This window comes from Lynx canadensis, chromosome D4 (genome assembly GCF_007474595.2).
Source record: "Lynx canadensis isolate LIC74 chromosome D4, mLynCan4.pri.v2, whole genome shotgun sequence".
NCBI lineage: Eukaryota > Metazoa > Chordata > Mammalia > Carnivora > Felidae > Lynx > Lynx canadensis.
This window is the reverse complement of record NC_044315.2, coordinates 4,240,385-4,255,770: the sequence shown is the minus strand read 5'-3', so window position 1 is coordinate 4,255,770 and position 15,386 is coordinate 4,240,385. Positions and strand designations below refer to the sequence as shown.

The window sequence follows — 15,386 nt, the reverse complement described above, 5'->3', positions numbered from 1 at the left end:
TAGTGCGGGTTCTTAGGCAAACTCTCTCCGTGCCTCAACTTTCACGTGCTTATAATAGGAAAAGTAATACCAACGTTGTATGGTGGCTGCGAAGATTAGATTAGGATGCTAATACAGATTGCCCACTAAGCGTCTAGCTCACAGTGGATGCTCATGGTGGAGTATGATGAGTTATTTCATTTGTTGTTTCTTACTCCAGCGACCAGAGCACGTTCAAACACGTGGAATTGAACGTGTTGTGCTTTTTGGGGGGGAAATAACGTAGGGCACGTGGGGCCGTAGTGTAAGGACGGGCAGAATATTGAGAAATTCGGCTGGAAAGTAGATCGGGGCTGGGACGATTAGAGCGTTTTTGGGTAAGTTTTTGGGTCTTACTGGCATTTCAGTTCTGTTAGGTGTACCTGCAGTACATTAGATACAGAGGTTGTCCGTTCCGCCAGTAAGGTGCGCCCAGTTCTGTATCGTCTGTGTGATGGGGGAGCATGAGGCAGACGGAGGGGCAAAGCCCAAGGTAGCACCCCACTGTCCCCACCCCGGGTGGGATCTGTGAATCCCAGCTACCCAAGAACGAAGGAAAGGGGTTTAAGTGCTTGCCATGGTGATGTGGGAAACTAAGACAAATGAAAAATGAAATTCCCTTACTGCCTATGGCCCATTGACAAGTCCTTGAAACCAGCAGAGTGACCTCCCTCTACCCTTTGCTAGGGGCAAAAGAGAACCTTAGCTTAACATTATCCCAACCTCGAGGATCCTGTAAGTCTACTTCCTTTATCTCAACTGCCCCAAGATGTATGCTGGCAATCATACTCCCAGCCTATACCCCCCGCCCCATATAGGTCTCATGACCGAAAGGTCTCATGACCGAAAGGTCTCATGACTGAGGTTTTATTGAATAGTAATAAATGGCATTTCCCTAGCAACAGCTAGCCCCTCAAGGTCCTGGAAACCTTGCTTCCAAAATTCTTGAAGAGACTTACTCTATCCCTGACCCCCTCCCAACCTGAGGGTGTATAATGAGTTACCCATCAGGACCCCAGTGCAGCTCTTTCTGCCCATGGGTTCTGTCCCCATGCTTTAATAAAATCACCTTTTAGCACCAAAGATGTCTTCAAGAATTCTTTCTTGGCTGTCATCTCTGGACTCCACAAACCCCCATCACCCCAAAACTTCATCATATATGACTTAAATGAATGCAAGTTGAAAGTAAACTTTCACAAAATGACTGGAAAGTCCTTAAGTTAGGATCAACTGGATTAAGGAGAAGAAATCAAAGCATATGAGACAATTCAAGAAATTCAGATGTTTACAGTTACCCAAAGTGTAAAGATCCCCTATTAGGAAATCATGGCTTCTTAAGAAAATGGACCCCGCTTCCTTTGAAAGTTGGCAGGGATGATGACCACTCAGGCTTGGCTAACATGATAAATGCTGTGCTTTACTGGTGAACCAGCAATAAGCAGTGCAAAGAAAAACATGAGGTCAAGGAATCCGCAGGTCGAGGAGTCTCCCGATGCCTTTGCTTCTCTCGGAGGCTCTCAGCAGCCTCTGACACGAGGAGCCGCAAATTGTCCTTTGCCCTCTTGAGGCCGGTGGCGGGGAGTGAGTGCAGAATATGTGAGCTATATTAGCACTTCTCTGCTGTCTGGGTTCTATGTTTGTTGGGGGAGCGTGGTTATATAATCACGTTTCCTTAGCAGTGATTTCTTGTACTGTTGTCCAGGGCACCAGGAGTTCTAGAACATCAGTCCTCGCCCTGGTCTACGAAGGCATCTCCTTAGGCCGGCTCCTGCCAGTCATTCTCCATCCCAGTTTATTGTTCACACTGGTGCCTGGGGTTCCTGTTTTCTAGGCCAAGGATGACTGCTCTGCTCCATTAGAGACTTCTAGTGGCTCCCAGTTGCCTGCAGGCTCCTCTCCAGTCTGCCTTTAGCTGAGTCTAAGCTTTGACTTTTCCCGCTCTTTTCTTTCTGCTTTTGCATGCACCTCCTGGAATAAAATAACTTCTCTCTTCCCCTTTCTAAACTTCTCCCAGTCTGGCAAGCTTCTACTCATAATTGTGACCCATTTCAAGTTTTTTTTTAATGTTTATTTTTGAGAGACAGAGAGAGACAGAGACAGACAGAGACAGACAGCGGGAGCAGGGGAGGGGCAGAGAGAGAGGGACACACAGAATCCGAAGCAGGCTCCAGGCTCTGAGCTGTCAGCACAGAGCTCCATGCGGGGCTTGAACACAAGAACGGTAAGACCATGACCTGAGCCCAAGCCGAACGCTTAACCGACTGAGCCACCCAGGGGCCCCCATTGTGACCCATTTCAGAGATCATCTTTGTGAACCGCGTTGGAAAAACTTCTGGCAGAAATAGAACAAGTAAGCAACTGTGTCATGCAAGGCATCCTTGATGCCTGCTCCTTGCTTACCGTTCGTATCCAGGTTATCAAGACTTCCTGAGTGTCTTTGAAACCTTTCCACTTTCCTCCACGTGCTTCCTTAGCAACACGGCTCTTGTCTGAGCCAGCACCGTCTCCCAGGCGGACTGTCGCTGGGGTCGGCTGGCTGGTCTTCCTACATCTACTTACTTTTCATTTTCAGCAGATTGATTTCTGTCATGTATTTTTCTCATGTTTTTAACAACATATTTTCATACGTTTTATGGCATGGGAATTATGTTGGTAAACACGTATATTAAGATGTGTATATTTTTAAATCTTTACTGACCCATCGTCCCATACCACAAAATTCAGAGTGTACAGTTAATTTCATTGTGTGTAGAGAGTTGTGCAAACATCCCCACAATCCAATTTTGCAACATTTTTATCAGTCCAGAGAGAAGCCCTGTTTTCTTTAGCCACCACTCTCCATTCTCATACCCTGTCTCCCCCCAGAATAGGACCCATTTGTCTATTTTCTCTCTCAGTAGCTTTGTGTATGTTGGACATTTCATATGAGGAAACAATTTATGGTTTTTTGTGGATTTTTCCACTGAGCATTATGTTTTCAAGGTGCATCCCTGCGGTAGCATGTATCGGTACCTCATCTCTTTTTATGGTTCGATGACATTCCATTTTTTGGGTAGATCAGACCACAATTTGTTTATTCATCATTCATACACATTTCGGTTGTTTCCACTTTTGGGGTATTGTGGACAACGTTGCTTAGAAAATTCATGTACAGTTTTGTGGATGTTTCATTTCCATACGGTGGAATTGCTGGGTTCTCTGGTAATTCTGTGATTAGCATATGGATGAACTACCAGACTTTTCCAGCGTGGCTGCGGCATTTCGCATTCCCACCAGCAAGGCCTCAGGACTCCCCTTTCTGTACATCCTGGTCAATACTTGTGGTCATTGTGCTTTTTGATTGTAGTCCTCCTGGTGCATTGGAAGTGACATTTCCTTGTGGCTTTGTTTTGGAATTCCCTAATGGTGCATGATGTTGCATATCTTTTCATGTGTTTTTTGGCCACGTGTGTATCTTCTTTACAGAAACATCTCAAATCTTTGCCCATTTTTTTTTTTTACCTGGGTTTTTTGTCTTTTTATTGTTGAATTGTAAGAGTTTTTATTTATTTATTTTTTTTTTAATTTTTTTTTCAACGTTTATTTATTTTTGGGACAGAGAGAGAGCATGAACGGGGGAGGGGCAGAGAGAGAGGGAGACACAGAATCGGAAACAGGCTCCAGGCTCTGAGCCATCAGCCCAGAGCCCGACGCGGGGCTCGAACTCACGGACCACGAGATCGTGACCTGGCTGAAGTCGGACGCTTAACCGACTGCGCCACCCAGGCGCCCCAAGAGTTTTTTTTTTTTTTTTTTCAACGTTTATTTATTTTTGGGACAGAGAGAGACAGCATGAACGGGGGAGGGGCAGAGAGAGAGGGAGACACAGAATCGGAAACAGGCTCCAGGCTCCGAGCCATCAGCCCAGAGCCCGACGCGGGGCTCGAACTCACGGAGCGCGAGATCGTGACCTGGCTGAAGTCGGACGCTTAACCGACTGCGCCACCCAGGCGCCCCAAGAGTTTTTAATATATTATGGATACAAGTCCCTTATCAGATAAATGATTCGTAAAAAAATTGTTTTTTTTTCACTTAAAAAAATGTTTTATTTCTGAGAGAGAGAGAAAGAGAAAGAGAGAGTGTGCGCAGGGGAGGGGCAGAGAGAGAGAGGGAGACACAGAATCTGAAGCAGGCTTCTGGCTCTGAGCTGTCAGCACAGAGCCCAATGCGGGGCTGGAACTCAGGAACTGTGAGATCATGACCTGAGCTGAAGTCAGACGCTTAACCGACGGAGCCACCCAGGTGCCACCATTTTTTTCACTTTTTAATGGTATATTTGGAAGGAGCTAGGTTTGTATGTGGTTTATCGGAGATATTCTTTCTGTCACTGGTTTTCAGTACTTTGTGTATTACATGTCCTGTAATTACAAACAATAGCTAAATTATTGAAGTTTACAAAACTTCTAAAGTAAAAATATATGCACATGGTGGTAAAATTAAACAATGAAAGCACCGTGGGAGGGTACCACCCCTTTGTTTTCAAGACAGTAACCATTTCTTGCATTCTTGCTGTGAATGGTAATCTTACCCACCGTTCTTATTTTTTATTCCATCAAATGGATATGCCACATTTTGTTTCTACTTTTTAGATATGAAGAATGCTGCTGAACACCAGTGTATAGCCATTTGTTTGAACATATGTGCTCCTTTCTCTTGGGTGGATACCTAGGAGTAGAATCAACGGGCCGTGTGTCGTTTTTGGAGGATCTGCCACGCGGTTTCCCACAGCAGCTGCACCATTTTCAGGTGTCACCAGCAGTGCCCCAGGGGTCCTGTTTCCCCACACCCTCGCCAGCACTTGTTTCCACGGTTTTCCATCGTGGCCGACCTGCTGGCGGTGAAGCGATGCCTCGTTGTGGTTTTGATTTGCTTTTCCCTAATGACAAATGATGTTGCTTGTTGGGCGTTTGTGTATCTCCCTTAGAAATCCGCATTTAAACCTTTTGCCCATTCGTTTATCTTTTTGTGGTAGGTAGTAAAAATTGTTTTATAATCTGGATATTAACCCCATGTCAGATGTATGATCTGCAAATATTTTCTATTCTGCGCGGGTTTTTTTTTTTTTTTTTTAATTTTTTCAACGTTTTTTATTTATTTTTGGGACAGAGAGAGACAGAGCATGAACGGGGGAGGGGCAGAGAGAGAGGGAGACACAGAATCGGAAACAGGCTCCAGGCTCCGAGCCATCAGCCCAGAGCCTGACGCGGGGCTCGAACTCACGGACTGTGAGATCGTGACCTGGCTGAAGTCGGACGCTTAACCGACTGCGCCACCCAGGCGCCCCTCTGCGCGGTTTTTTTTTCACTGTTTCTTGATAGTTTTGATGAATTATGATTTATCTGTACTGTTGTTTGTGGTTTTGTTGTCCTATTTAAGACACTGTTGCCTGGCCCAAGGTCCTGAAGATGTGGAACTGTGTTTCCTTCTGAGAGAGTCACAGTTTTAGCTCTCACACTATGTCTCAGATCTGTTTTGAGATAATTTTTACACGTGGTGTGAGGACCGGGTCCAATTTCATTCTTTTGCGGGCTGATACCTAGTCGTCCCACTGCTATTTGTTGAAAAGACTGTTCTTTTAGCATTGAATGGTCTCTGTACCTTTTCCACAAGCCAGGTGACCATAAGCGTAGGTGTTTATTTGTGGACTCGGTTCAATTCTGTTGGTCTGTATGTCTGTTCTCACGCCAGTAGCACACCGGTGTTTTTGTTTTTGGTTTTGTTTTGGTTTTTTTCTGTAGCTTTGGAGTAAGCTTTGAAATTAGGAAGTGTCCTGATTAAGTCCTTCAACTAAGATTTCAAACTTAGTTTTTCTTTGTCAAGATTGTTTTGACTCTTTGGGGTTAATTCCAATTCCATTTTCCTCTTTCCAATTCCATTTGATTGGTTTTGTATATTTTTTCAAATTATTGATATGTACAAAAATTCATATACAGAAGGAAGGACGTGACCTTGTGTAGTTCAGATATGTAATTGGAAAGAAAATGTACTATTTCTCAAGTTTTTAAAATTCTGAAGGTTTCAATATTTACATCTGTCCCTAATTCCGTGTGTGTAATTTTGTATTCTTTTACTTACAGGGGCTCCTTAAATTTTAGAAACTTCAGTCCCTGCCAACCCTGGATTCCACCTGGTCACAGTTTCAAGATGCTCCTTTACGTTTTCCAAATGTCTTCTAAGAGGTTTTTCATCCCATTGAGGTCTGCTGTTGTGAACAAACTGGTATTAGTGCTTTGGGCAGGCAGTTAATAGGGACGATATTTTTTAGGAGTATCTGTTAAAATTAAGAATGCACACCTAGACTTTCTACTTCTTGATACTTGTCAGAAATACTTACACACCTGTGGAAAGGAAACCTTGAAGAATGTTTATTGCAGCATTGTAGGATTTAGGAAAATTCAGGATTGTAGGACTTAGGACAGTTTAGGAATGGTTTGTTTTATTTTATTGCTTTTCTTTTCTTCTTTTAAGGAAAATTCAGGAACAGTTTAAATGCTCATCAAATGAAACTAAATAATGGAAATTCATTTCACAGAATGTTACTCATTAAAAAGAATATCTTGATAAAGTTCTTTATGGCTGAATTAAGAAGATAAAGGAAATATGTGTGACCCATTTATGTAGATCAGCACCAGCAGAAGATACTCTCCGATCTCATTTATGTTCAATATCAACCATGACCAAAGCCGTAGCACACCACTCTTTATTTCTGTATGGAAATACATTTTCTAGAAGCTTCCATATCAACAGATCATGGTAATACTCTACTGCATCAAAGCGTGTTAGGAGGAACAATAATCATTGAACGCTTACGTTGTAAACTTTACATCTGTTTTATCACTGATGCTCACTCACACCAGTCCCACAGAGCTGGGAACCATTCGTATCTCAACAGAGTAAGAAACTGAAGGTCAGGGGGGTTAGTTAAGTAACTTGCCCAAGGTCACACAGCTAGTAAGCATTGGCCTGGGAGTTCAGCGCTAGCAACCAGACCTCAGAGCCTGCGTTCTTAGCCTCTGTGTACCCTTAGAGTTGATACCTACGTGGATGTCTCAAAGGCACGTCAGATTCACTTGAATTCAAAACCAAATTCATGAACTCTCGCCCTTTCCACCCTCACCTTGGTTCTTGTTTTTTTATGGTTCTGTCTTGAAATGTCATCTGTCATCCAACAGCTGAAGTGAAAACCTCGTAGACGCTCCTAACACGTTCCGGTGCGGTCAGTTCTCAGTCCGGTCAGTCACTAACTCACTGAAATTCTACTTCTTGAACCCTCTTGCTTCCTGTGCTGACTCTGTTGACCTCAGCTAAACCTGTTCTCTCTTGGCTGGACTGCAGCCCCCGTATCTTAACGGTTCTGGTTAGAAGTTACTGGAGCACCATTTACAGCATGTAAAGCATTTCGAATTGTACGTTTTTGATCATTTGTCGTCCCTTCCTAGACTCGAGTTCCCTGAGGGCTGAGCACCGTAATGTGTATTCGACACAGCTGAATAAATGACGTGTCTAGTCTTACCCAGTGGGTTTTGTTCGTGAGGAAGCGGAAGCTTGAACGCCGTAACTGCGTCCTTCATTCAGCTGTGGAGGTGGTTGGTGGTCTGGCTTCCTCGAGGCCCAGTTTCTTCCTTCTCTCCAATAGGATGAAAGTAGTGTCCACCTCTTGGGTTGTGTGGGCATCACGTGACTAGATAAACATAAGGCCCTGGGAACAGTGTCAGCAAGTGCTCAGTGACGGCTCTTGTCCTTGAGTGGGGGCCTACTCGAGGTCAGTCTGGGGTTTAATGCAGAGCCTGCCCCACATCCAGGTTCTTTCTGATTTTCTCCATGCTGAGAGCATTTAGAATTCTTGAAAATTTATTCTGTGAGTGAAGTTTATCTTTGCACTTTCTTTGCAAAGTAGGTTTGCACAATGTCTTGCATAGAGAAGACGTGTGTACATGTTGTTGTCTTCAGTGTAACTTAGTAACAAATAAGGGTCATACCCCCGCCACCCCCACCCCCAAAGAGGTGGAAGGCATTCCTGTTACACAGGGAACCTTTGTGCTCACTCCGGGGACAGGTAAGGTCAAGTACAGGCTCTGTAGGGCTCTGAACGCAAATGTTTCGGAAGCAAATAAATAAAGGATTTTAAGCAGGGGGTGGATTCTATGCATAATTGTTCTTGGGAAATTGATCAGACTGAAGCAGTTGGAATGGGAGGCTGGTCTGAGTCAGGAACCTCAGGAGGGAGAGCGCAACTTCCTGGGGAGTGAACTCTGCTTTTCTATCTAGACTGAGGCTGAATCACTGGTTGGACTTGTGAGTGGACGCGCCTTCAGGTTGAGTGTGGGGGACAGAGTCAGGGGAGAAACCTGGGATGGAGATACTGAGGACGGGATGACAGACAGCGTGAGTGAACATACTGATGAGCCGAAAAGCTGATCTGCAGGGCCTGCCTGTGACAAGGGTTTGTCAGCTGTTTCTTCTGCATGTACTTGAAGGTGATGAAACCATATTTTAGACAGTGTTCTGTAGCGGAGGATTCTTCTCACCCATGAGCGAATTTAGTACAATGTGCGGATTATCTTGGTGGTGCTTAGGAAGGGATGAATTGAAAGCATCACGATGTTGTAAAATTCTCCTCTAACAGGCAGAAGAGGTGGGCATTGATTACTAGACTGACTTTACAGGTTACGTACATCTACCACAGTCTTCAAAAATGTGCTTATCTTGAAAAGGAGGGTAAACACAAAAATCAGGACGAAGCTCTTGGCGTGACCCTCGAGGAAAGGGCAGATTTCCTAAGTCCCAAGTCCACTAGCTGTGTGTGTGGGAGTCTGTGCCCTGCGAGTTCACTAACTCCGGTGTGCCTTTTTTTCTTGACTAGGAATTGTGGTGCTTGGAATAAACAGAGCTTATGCCAAAAACTCATTCAGTAAAAATCTGGTAAAAATGGTGAGTGTAAACATTAAACTGTCTGCTTCTAATATTAAGATGCAGTGTTGACGTCAACCTGAAAGTGATTTTTCCTCTTTGTTTCTCCTTGCCCTCCCTGTATCTGTTTAGCTCTCAAAAGCTGTGGATGCTTTGAAATCTGATAAGAAAGTACGGACCATAATAGTCAGGAGCGAAGTTCCAGGGATATTCTGTGCTGGTATGTAAATAAATCTTATTATGAAATTGACTTTCCCTCAGTGATCACCTGTTTTCCTTTAAAAAGTGTTCTGTGATTTGAGTCGCATTACCGACAATTTCTTTGTTTTTACTGTTTTACAAGAGAAAAAATGCTTTGTCTGTATTAGTTGAGAAACTTTGGCAACATGTTGATTGTTGGGGAAGTTGAAAACATAATTTGAGCCATTAAAGTATTTATAATAATGCATGGTGCTTATGAAAGATCAGCTGGGAGGGAAAAGTTGAGTCTCCTCCCTACAACCATGTGCCCTGTATTTGTTGGTCAAAAAATGCTTTGAGTAGCAGAAGGCCACCTCAGTAAAGAGTGTTAAATGTAGACATGTGCTTTGAAGGGTGTTTGAAGTAGCACCTACTTAAGTATGTGTCCACGGATTGTATTTTTAAATTGGCATCCACCGCAGCAAAAGGTATGATGAATTTTTCCCCCCGGTTGTACTGTATTACCAATAGCTAAAGACTAAGTCGTCCTGCATTTTTCGTGTTTGTAATTATTTCTACGCCCTGAGATTGAATGAATCTTTTCCAATTAGTAAAACTAGTAAAAGCTGCAGATGATTAAGGCAAATGCTGATAACATGCAGTATCATCGTCGTTTACCAACAAGCAGATGAACGTAGAAGTTGGCTGAAGCATAAACATTTTTTTTTTCCAGTAAAAATAGAAATGAGATAATCCCCTGCAGATAATTAAGCATTTGAGGGAATGACCTACGGTGCTTCATTCATTCAGCAAGTACCGAACCCGTCGAGTACCCCCAGCACGATGCTGGGAACACAGCACTACTTCAGACGACAAGTTTCGGGAGGTGGCTTTGTTGTGGCCAGTGCTCATCAGTTTCGTTCTTAAGAGTCCTCAGGCGTTCGGGCTTCAGCCTCTGTGGCTTCCACCTTAAAGTACTGCAGAACTTTGTGGTATTGAGGAAACATTCCGTGTAAATGAGTTCTGTTGTGGCTTTCGGTGGAACGCGGGACGCCTGACAACGTTAGTTTGACTGCACTTGGGTAGTGGCGGGGGTGGGAGGGGGATGGTTTTCCCGAGCTGCCTGGGTGAGGGCCTGGGTGAGGGCGTTCTAGCCGTCTTCACCCCGTCACCGCAGGGAGCACTGTCTGCCGGGGAGGGGAGGGCGGGGGAAGCTGGCCCCCCCCCCCCCCCCACCGCGGTGGCCGCTGCGCCAGAGCTGCTTGTTTTCATGAGGGCTTCGCGTACAATTAACCAAATGTGGAGGACTCGCCCTGAGACAGTTAGGACCCTCGTTATCTGTGAGTCTAGGACCAGGTGAATATGTGTCCAGGTGACTGAGGCTCACACGTGGCGATGGCCGTCCCCGCACTTAGGACCTCTGAGGGCTGCTGGAGCCTCGTTGGGAAGAGGGACGCAGAGCAGTCTGGGGGCCTCCGAGGAAGGCGCAGTGGTAGGAACGTTTGAGCGGTGACAGTGACAGGGTGAAGGCAGGAGGGAAGTGGTGTTACCGTCTCCTGGTAATGGGCCTAGTCACTGTAACACTGTGACTGCTGGTAGATTTCTTCGTATTTTACCTGTTCCTTTGCTGCCCATTTGTTTTGCTTCACGTCATTAATATTCTTTGGAAAAGGCTTAACGTTTAGTACAGTTTGCAGCTCTTTTTTTATAGGTCGACTTTTTGGGGACATACGAAATCATATACCAAATGCTTCTTACCAGATTAACAAGTTAGCCTTGAATACTGTTTTTTTAAGGGTTAATCAGATTTATTTTCTTTGCTGTATGTGCTTTGTAACTTTTGCATGATCAGGATAATCTTCTATATATTTTAACTCATGAGATTTGTCACTCTTTTTTTTTAAGTTTATTTTGAGAGAGCAAGCGAGTGTGCAGGGAAGGGGCAGAGGGAGAGGGCTGGAGAGAGAGAGAATCCTACGCAGGCTCTGGGCTGTCAGTGCAGAGCCTGATGTGGGGGCTCTGTCTCATGAACCATTAGATCGTGACCTGAGCTGGAATCGAGTTGGACGCTTAACCGAGACACCCAGTCGCCCCTTTTACTGTATTTGTTAAAAAAAAAACAAAACAAAACCCAAAAACCAATGTTTGAATTGTAGGAGAAATTGGGGCAAGTCATTTATTTTAGTAACTCAGTGTATATAGTGGAGCCGTTCGTTCAGATTTCTCTGAAAGGTTTTTTTTCCCTACGTATATTTGAGAGATAGGTCTGTCATTATTAATATGTTATTATGTCATTATGGTAATGATATGTCATTATTAATATGGACGATAATTATAAGTCCAGATAAGTAAAATGTTTTTGCATAGTTAAAATGAATGCTTAAATTTATCCTGGTTTTATCGCCAATATAAAAGTCTGAATTTAGTCAGGCCTCATTTATTATTGTTGAAGAATACAGACTTTCAAAAATGAGAGGTTTAATTTCTGTTCTGGAGTAGTAACATTCTAAAACAAAATGCTTGAAAACAGTGTCCTTGTTTACTGATTATTCTCTTAGCCCCCCCCCCCCTCGCCTTGCCGCTCAGTCCCTCCATCTCCCCTTTTTCCCCCTTGGAGGTTTCTGTTCTCTTCTCCATCCATCTGTATCCCAGGGGCATGTGTTTGTTTCCCAAAACCTAAGGCTTATGAAGTGGTCTTGCCTCCGATTTCTTGAGGACAGGAACTCCTTTTTTTTCTTCTTTGAAGGTCATCATTGTGCTCTGGGAATTGGGCCGGAAGGGGGACTCAGCATGTACTTGCTGAGATTAACCCGCCTCTTCCCCGTGAGTCAGGGGCCGCTGGATGGTGTGCGGCTTCTCTGAGTTGTCTTCCACCGCCCCCGTGCCCTGATCGTGTCTCTGGCCCCTGACTTCTGCTCATTCTTTTTACGTCCTTTTCCTAATACGCCAGAAAGCAGATGAGTAAGCACCATGAAAGCAATCCCTAGGTGCCCTGGAGGTTGGATGGAGTGATTTCTGACTTCCCTTTAAATAGACTGTTTTAAACTCAATAACCGTATTTCGCTTACATTCCAATTTTTAAAATAAAGTTTTATTTAAAAAAGATAGGCGGTAGGTCAAAATGCATACAAAATGTATGAAATGTATACAAAGAGAGAAGTCCCACCCTTACCCCCTGCTCATTCTTCTCCTAATAAAAATATGAATTTTTATTAGACTCTTTTCAATCCTTCCAGTATTTCACTGTACAGATGCAGGCAGATACGCACACTTATACAAGGAGGCACTATTTAAAGTGACCTGGGGACTGTGGTAGCCCGTGGGAAGCGCGTGTTGAGAGAGGGAGCGGCGTGTGTAGGATGTCAGGCCGTTAGACTGGAGCTGTGCACGCGGCTCTGGTGAGATGGTGGCCTAGGAGCCCTGTGTTCTTGTCGCCACCGCCACGCTGTCTGTAAAATAATTATCTTACAGTAGCGAGTCGTATCAAGCAAATAAATATATATAAAGTAAGTAAATTTGGAAAAAGAAATCACCAGGTATGTTAGTATGTTTTGGTCTTGGCTCCTGAAATTGTGCCATTAACTGAGTTTCTGAATTATTGTTACAACAATAACAGTACTGTTACCGGAACATTTTTAGAATAAGAGGACTTTACAGAACAAGTCAGATGCCTTCATTGTACAGAATCCCTGTGAGGTTAAGGGCCTGGTTGAAGGTGGTGGCTCAGCTGGAACTACTCCCGACCCCTAGGGCAGGTGGTGGTTGGTGTTTTGACCATACCAGTGACTTCTAATCCTTTGGAGCATGAGGTCTCTCTTTTAAATTCTGAACATTTCGCGTACACAGGCATCATAGTGGTGCTACGTTGATTGAGAAGTTCTGTGATGTCAGAATGCCACTCTGGGTTTAGCACTGTTTTTAAGTGAATCTTCTGTTATTCATAATGACATCTAGATAGAGGAAAAAGTGTAATTATCTTGGCTGTGCATGCTGTTTCCGGTACATACGTGTTTTCAGATACCATGCCATATCCTCAGCATGACTCCAGCTTGGGAATCACTGAAGCATACGCTTCCTTGTGGGTTAGACACCCCGCTTCTGGGTTCACAGCTCGCCCGTTCTTCTCTTAGAATACTGAGACCTGTCATCTTGATAGTCCAAGTTCACGTGAAGCCCGGGCTGTGTAGATTAGATCAGAGATCGGCCAAACTGTGTGCTGTCTTCCCTGCACAGTCTACATATTATTTGTTCATTTAAAATGAAAAAAAATATTTTTTAATGTTTTTTATTTTTGAGAGAGAGAGAGAGCGAGCGTGGGAGGGGCGGAGAGAGAGGGAGACACAGAATTGGAAGCAGGCTCCAGGCTCTGAGCTGTCAGCGCAGAGCCCGACGTGGGGCTCCAACCTGTGAACCACGAGATCATGACCTGAGCCGAAGTTGGACGCCTAACTGACCTAGCCACTCAGGCACCCCGTTCATTTAAAATGTTTATCTTGGGGCGCCTGGGTGGCGCAGTCGGTTAAGCGTCCGACTTCAGCCAGGTCACGATCTCGCGGTCCGTGAGTTCGAGCCCCGCATCAGGCTCTGGGCTGATGGCTCGGAGCCTGGAGCCTGTTTCTGATTCTGTGTCTCCCTCTCTCTCTGCCCCTCCCCCGTTCATGCTCTGTCTCTCTCTGTCCCAAAAATAAATAAAAACGTTAAAATGTTTATCTTACACACATACGTTTCTTACACACATACACGCACAAAGGAAAGCGGAAATACTTCTGTTTCACAATTTTAATATATTGCCTCTAATGAAATTGTGAAAAAGTTCTTTGGGTACGGAAGTTGATGTGAATGTGTAACCCTCGCCATTTATCTTTGTTCTGGTGTTCTAACACTAGGTACTAAAGGACATGTGTACTGGTTTTACCATCAAATTTTTGAAATGAGATTTTATGAGAAGTTACTGAGAATAAGGATTTAAGGATTCTTTTTTCCTTTGAAATTACTAAAATAGATTATAACAGTTCTTGGTAATTGATCTTGTATGTAGAACTCTAAATTGAGTGTTTCGCTGAATTATACATACTAGTGTGGGATTTTTTTTTTTAAAGTAAAGGTAGTTTTGCTTCTGCTTTTGAATTCTACTAAATTATGATTTGACTACAAACTTCTCACTAAAACTGTCAACATGCTTTATTGAATGTTGTGCGTATTGTTCAAGCGGAGACAGATGTCATGTGGGGCCTCTGACTAGTGAAGTTCTCTGTTTGATCCTGTTTCAGAATATCAGGCTATGTTGTATTTATGTGCTTAAATGTCAGTCCCCTAGGAAGTTTGATAAATAAAGTAAAAGGGTAGATGCCCACAGATTCCTAATAGTGTAGCATAGGGTTCTGTTGTTATCTAGCAGTTTTTTTGAATTAAAATAATCTATTTTATTGAGATACGGAATTACTTGCAATAAAGTGCCAATTCTAGGGGCCGCTGGCTGGCTCAGTCAGTGGAGCGTGTGACTCTTGATCTTGGGATTGTGAGTTTGAGCCCCACTTTGGATGTCGAGATTACTTACATAAAATAAAAACTTCAAAAAAAAAAAAAAGTACTGATTCTAAGTATATACTTGCTGAGTGTTGGCAGATATTTAGACCATGGTCATAGTATGGTCTCTTGAGGATGTTCATCACTTAAAAATCTTCCTCGTGCCCGTTTGTTGTTAGTGTCTTCCCCAACTCTGACCCTTCGACCCCTCTTTCCCTTGCTCTTCTGATAGTTTTGCCTCTTCTCAAATGTCTTCTGGGGCACCCGGCTTGGCTCAGTAGGAAGAGCATGTGACTCTTGACCTCAGGGTCATGAGTTCAGCCTCATGCTGGGTGTAGACATTTAAGTTTTAATGAAACTTAAAAAAAAAAAACCCAAACAGTGTCTCCTAAATGGAGTCCTACTCTAGGTGATGGTTGCTTTTGGTTTCCTCACTTAGCATAATGCTTTGAGGTTCACTGTGTGATGTGTTGCAGTAGTCTTGTTTCAGTGCGGCGTGTTCGTTGTATGTGCTGAGTGATCTGTTGTATGCATAGCCCACGGTTTATCTACTTGTGGGTTTTTCCAGTAGTTTGGCTTTTGTAAGTACTGCTTCTGTGAACATTCACATACGAGTCTTTTTATGGGAACAGTTTTTATTTCTCTTGGATAAATACTTGGGAGTAGAATTATTGGGTTTTCATACCTGTGTTTCACTTTGTGAGAAACTGCCA

General features: G+C 43.8%; 1 protein-coding gene across 7 annotated transcripts in view; it reads left to right on the top strand.

Annotated features, from left to right (window-relative positions):
• AUH (AU RNA binding methylglutaconyl-CoA hydratase) overlaps window positions 1-15,386 on the top strand; it is a 358,169-nt gene that overhangs the window by 1,315 nt on the left and 341,468 nt on the right. For 6 of the 7 annotated variants that reach the window (XM_032595622.1, XM_032595621.1, XM_030294246.1 and 3 more), the window contains exons 2-3: window positions 8,921-8,988; window positions 9,100-9,187. The exons of the other annotated variant lie outside the window; for it this stretch is intronic. In XM_032595622.1, coding sequence (XP_032451513.1) covers window positions 8,921-8,988; window positions 9,100-9,187 — 156 coding nt within the window. The remainder of the gene's footprint in view (window positions 1-8,920; window positions 8,989-9,099; window positions 9,188-15,386) is intronic. 7 annotated transcript variants of the gene reach the window in all.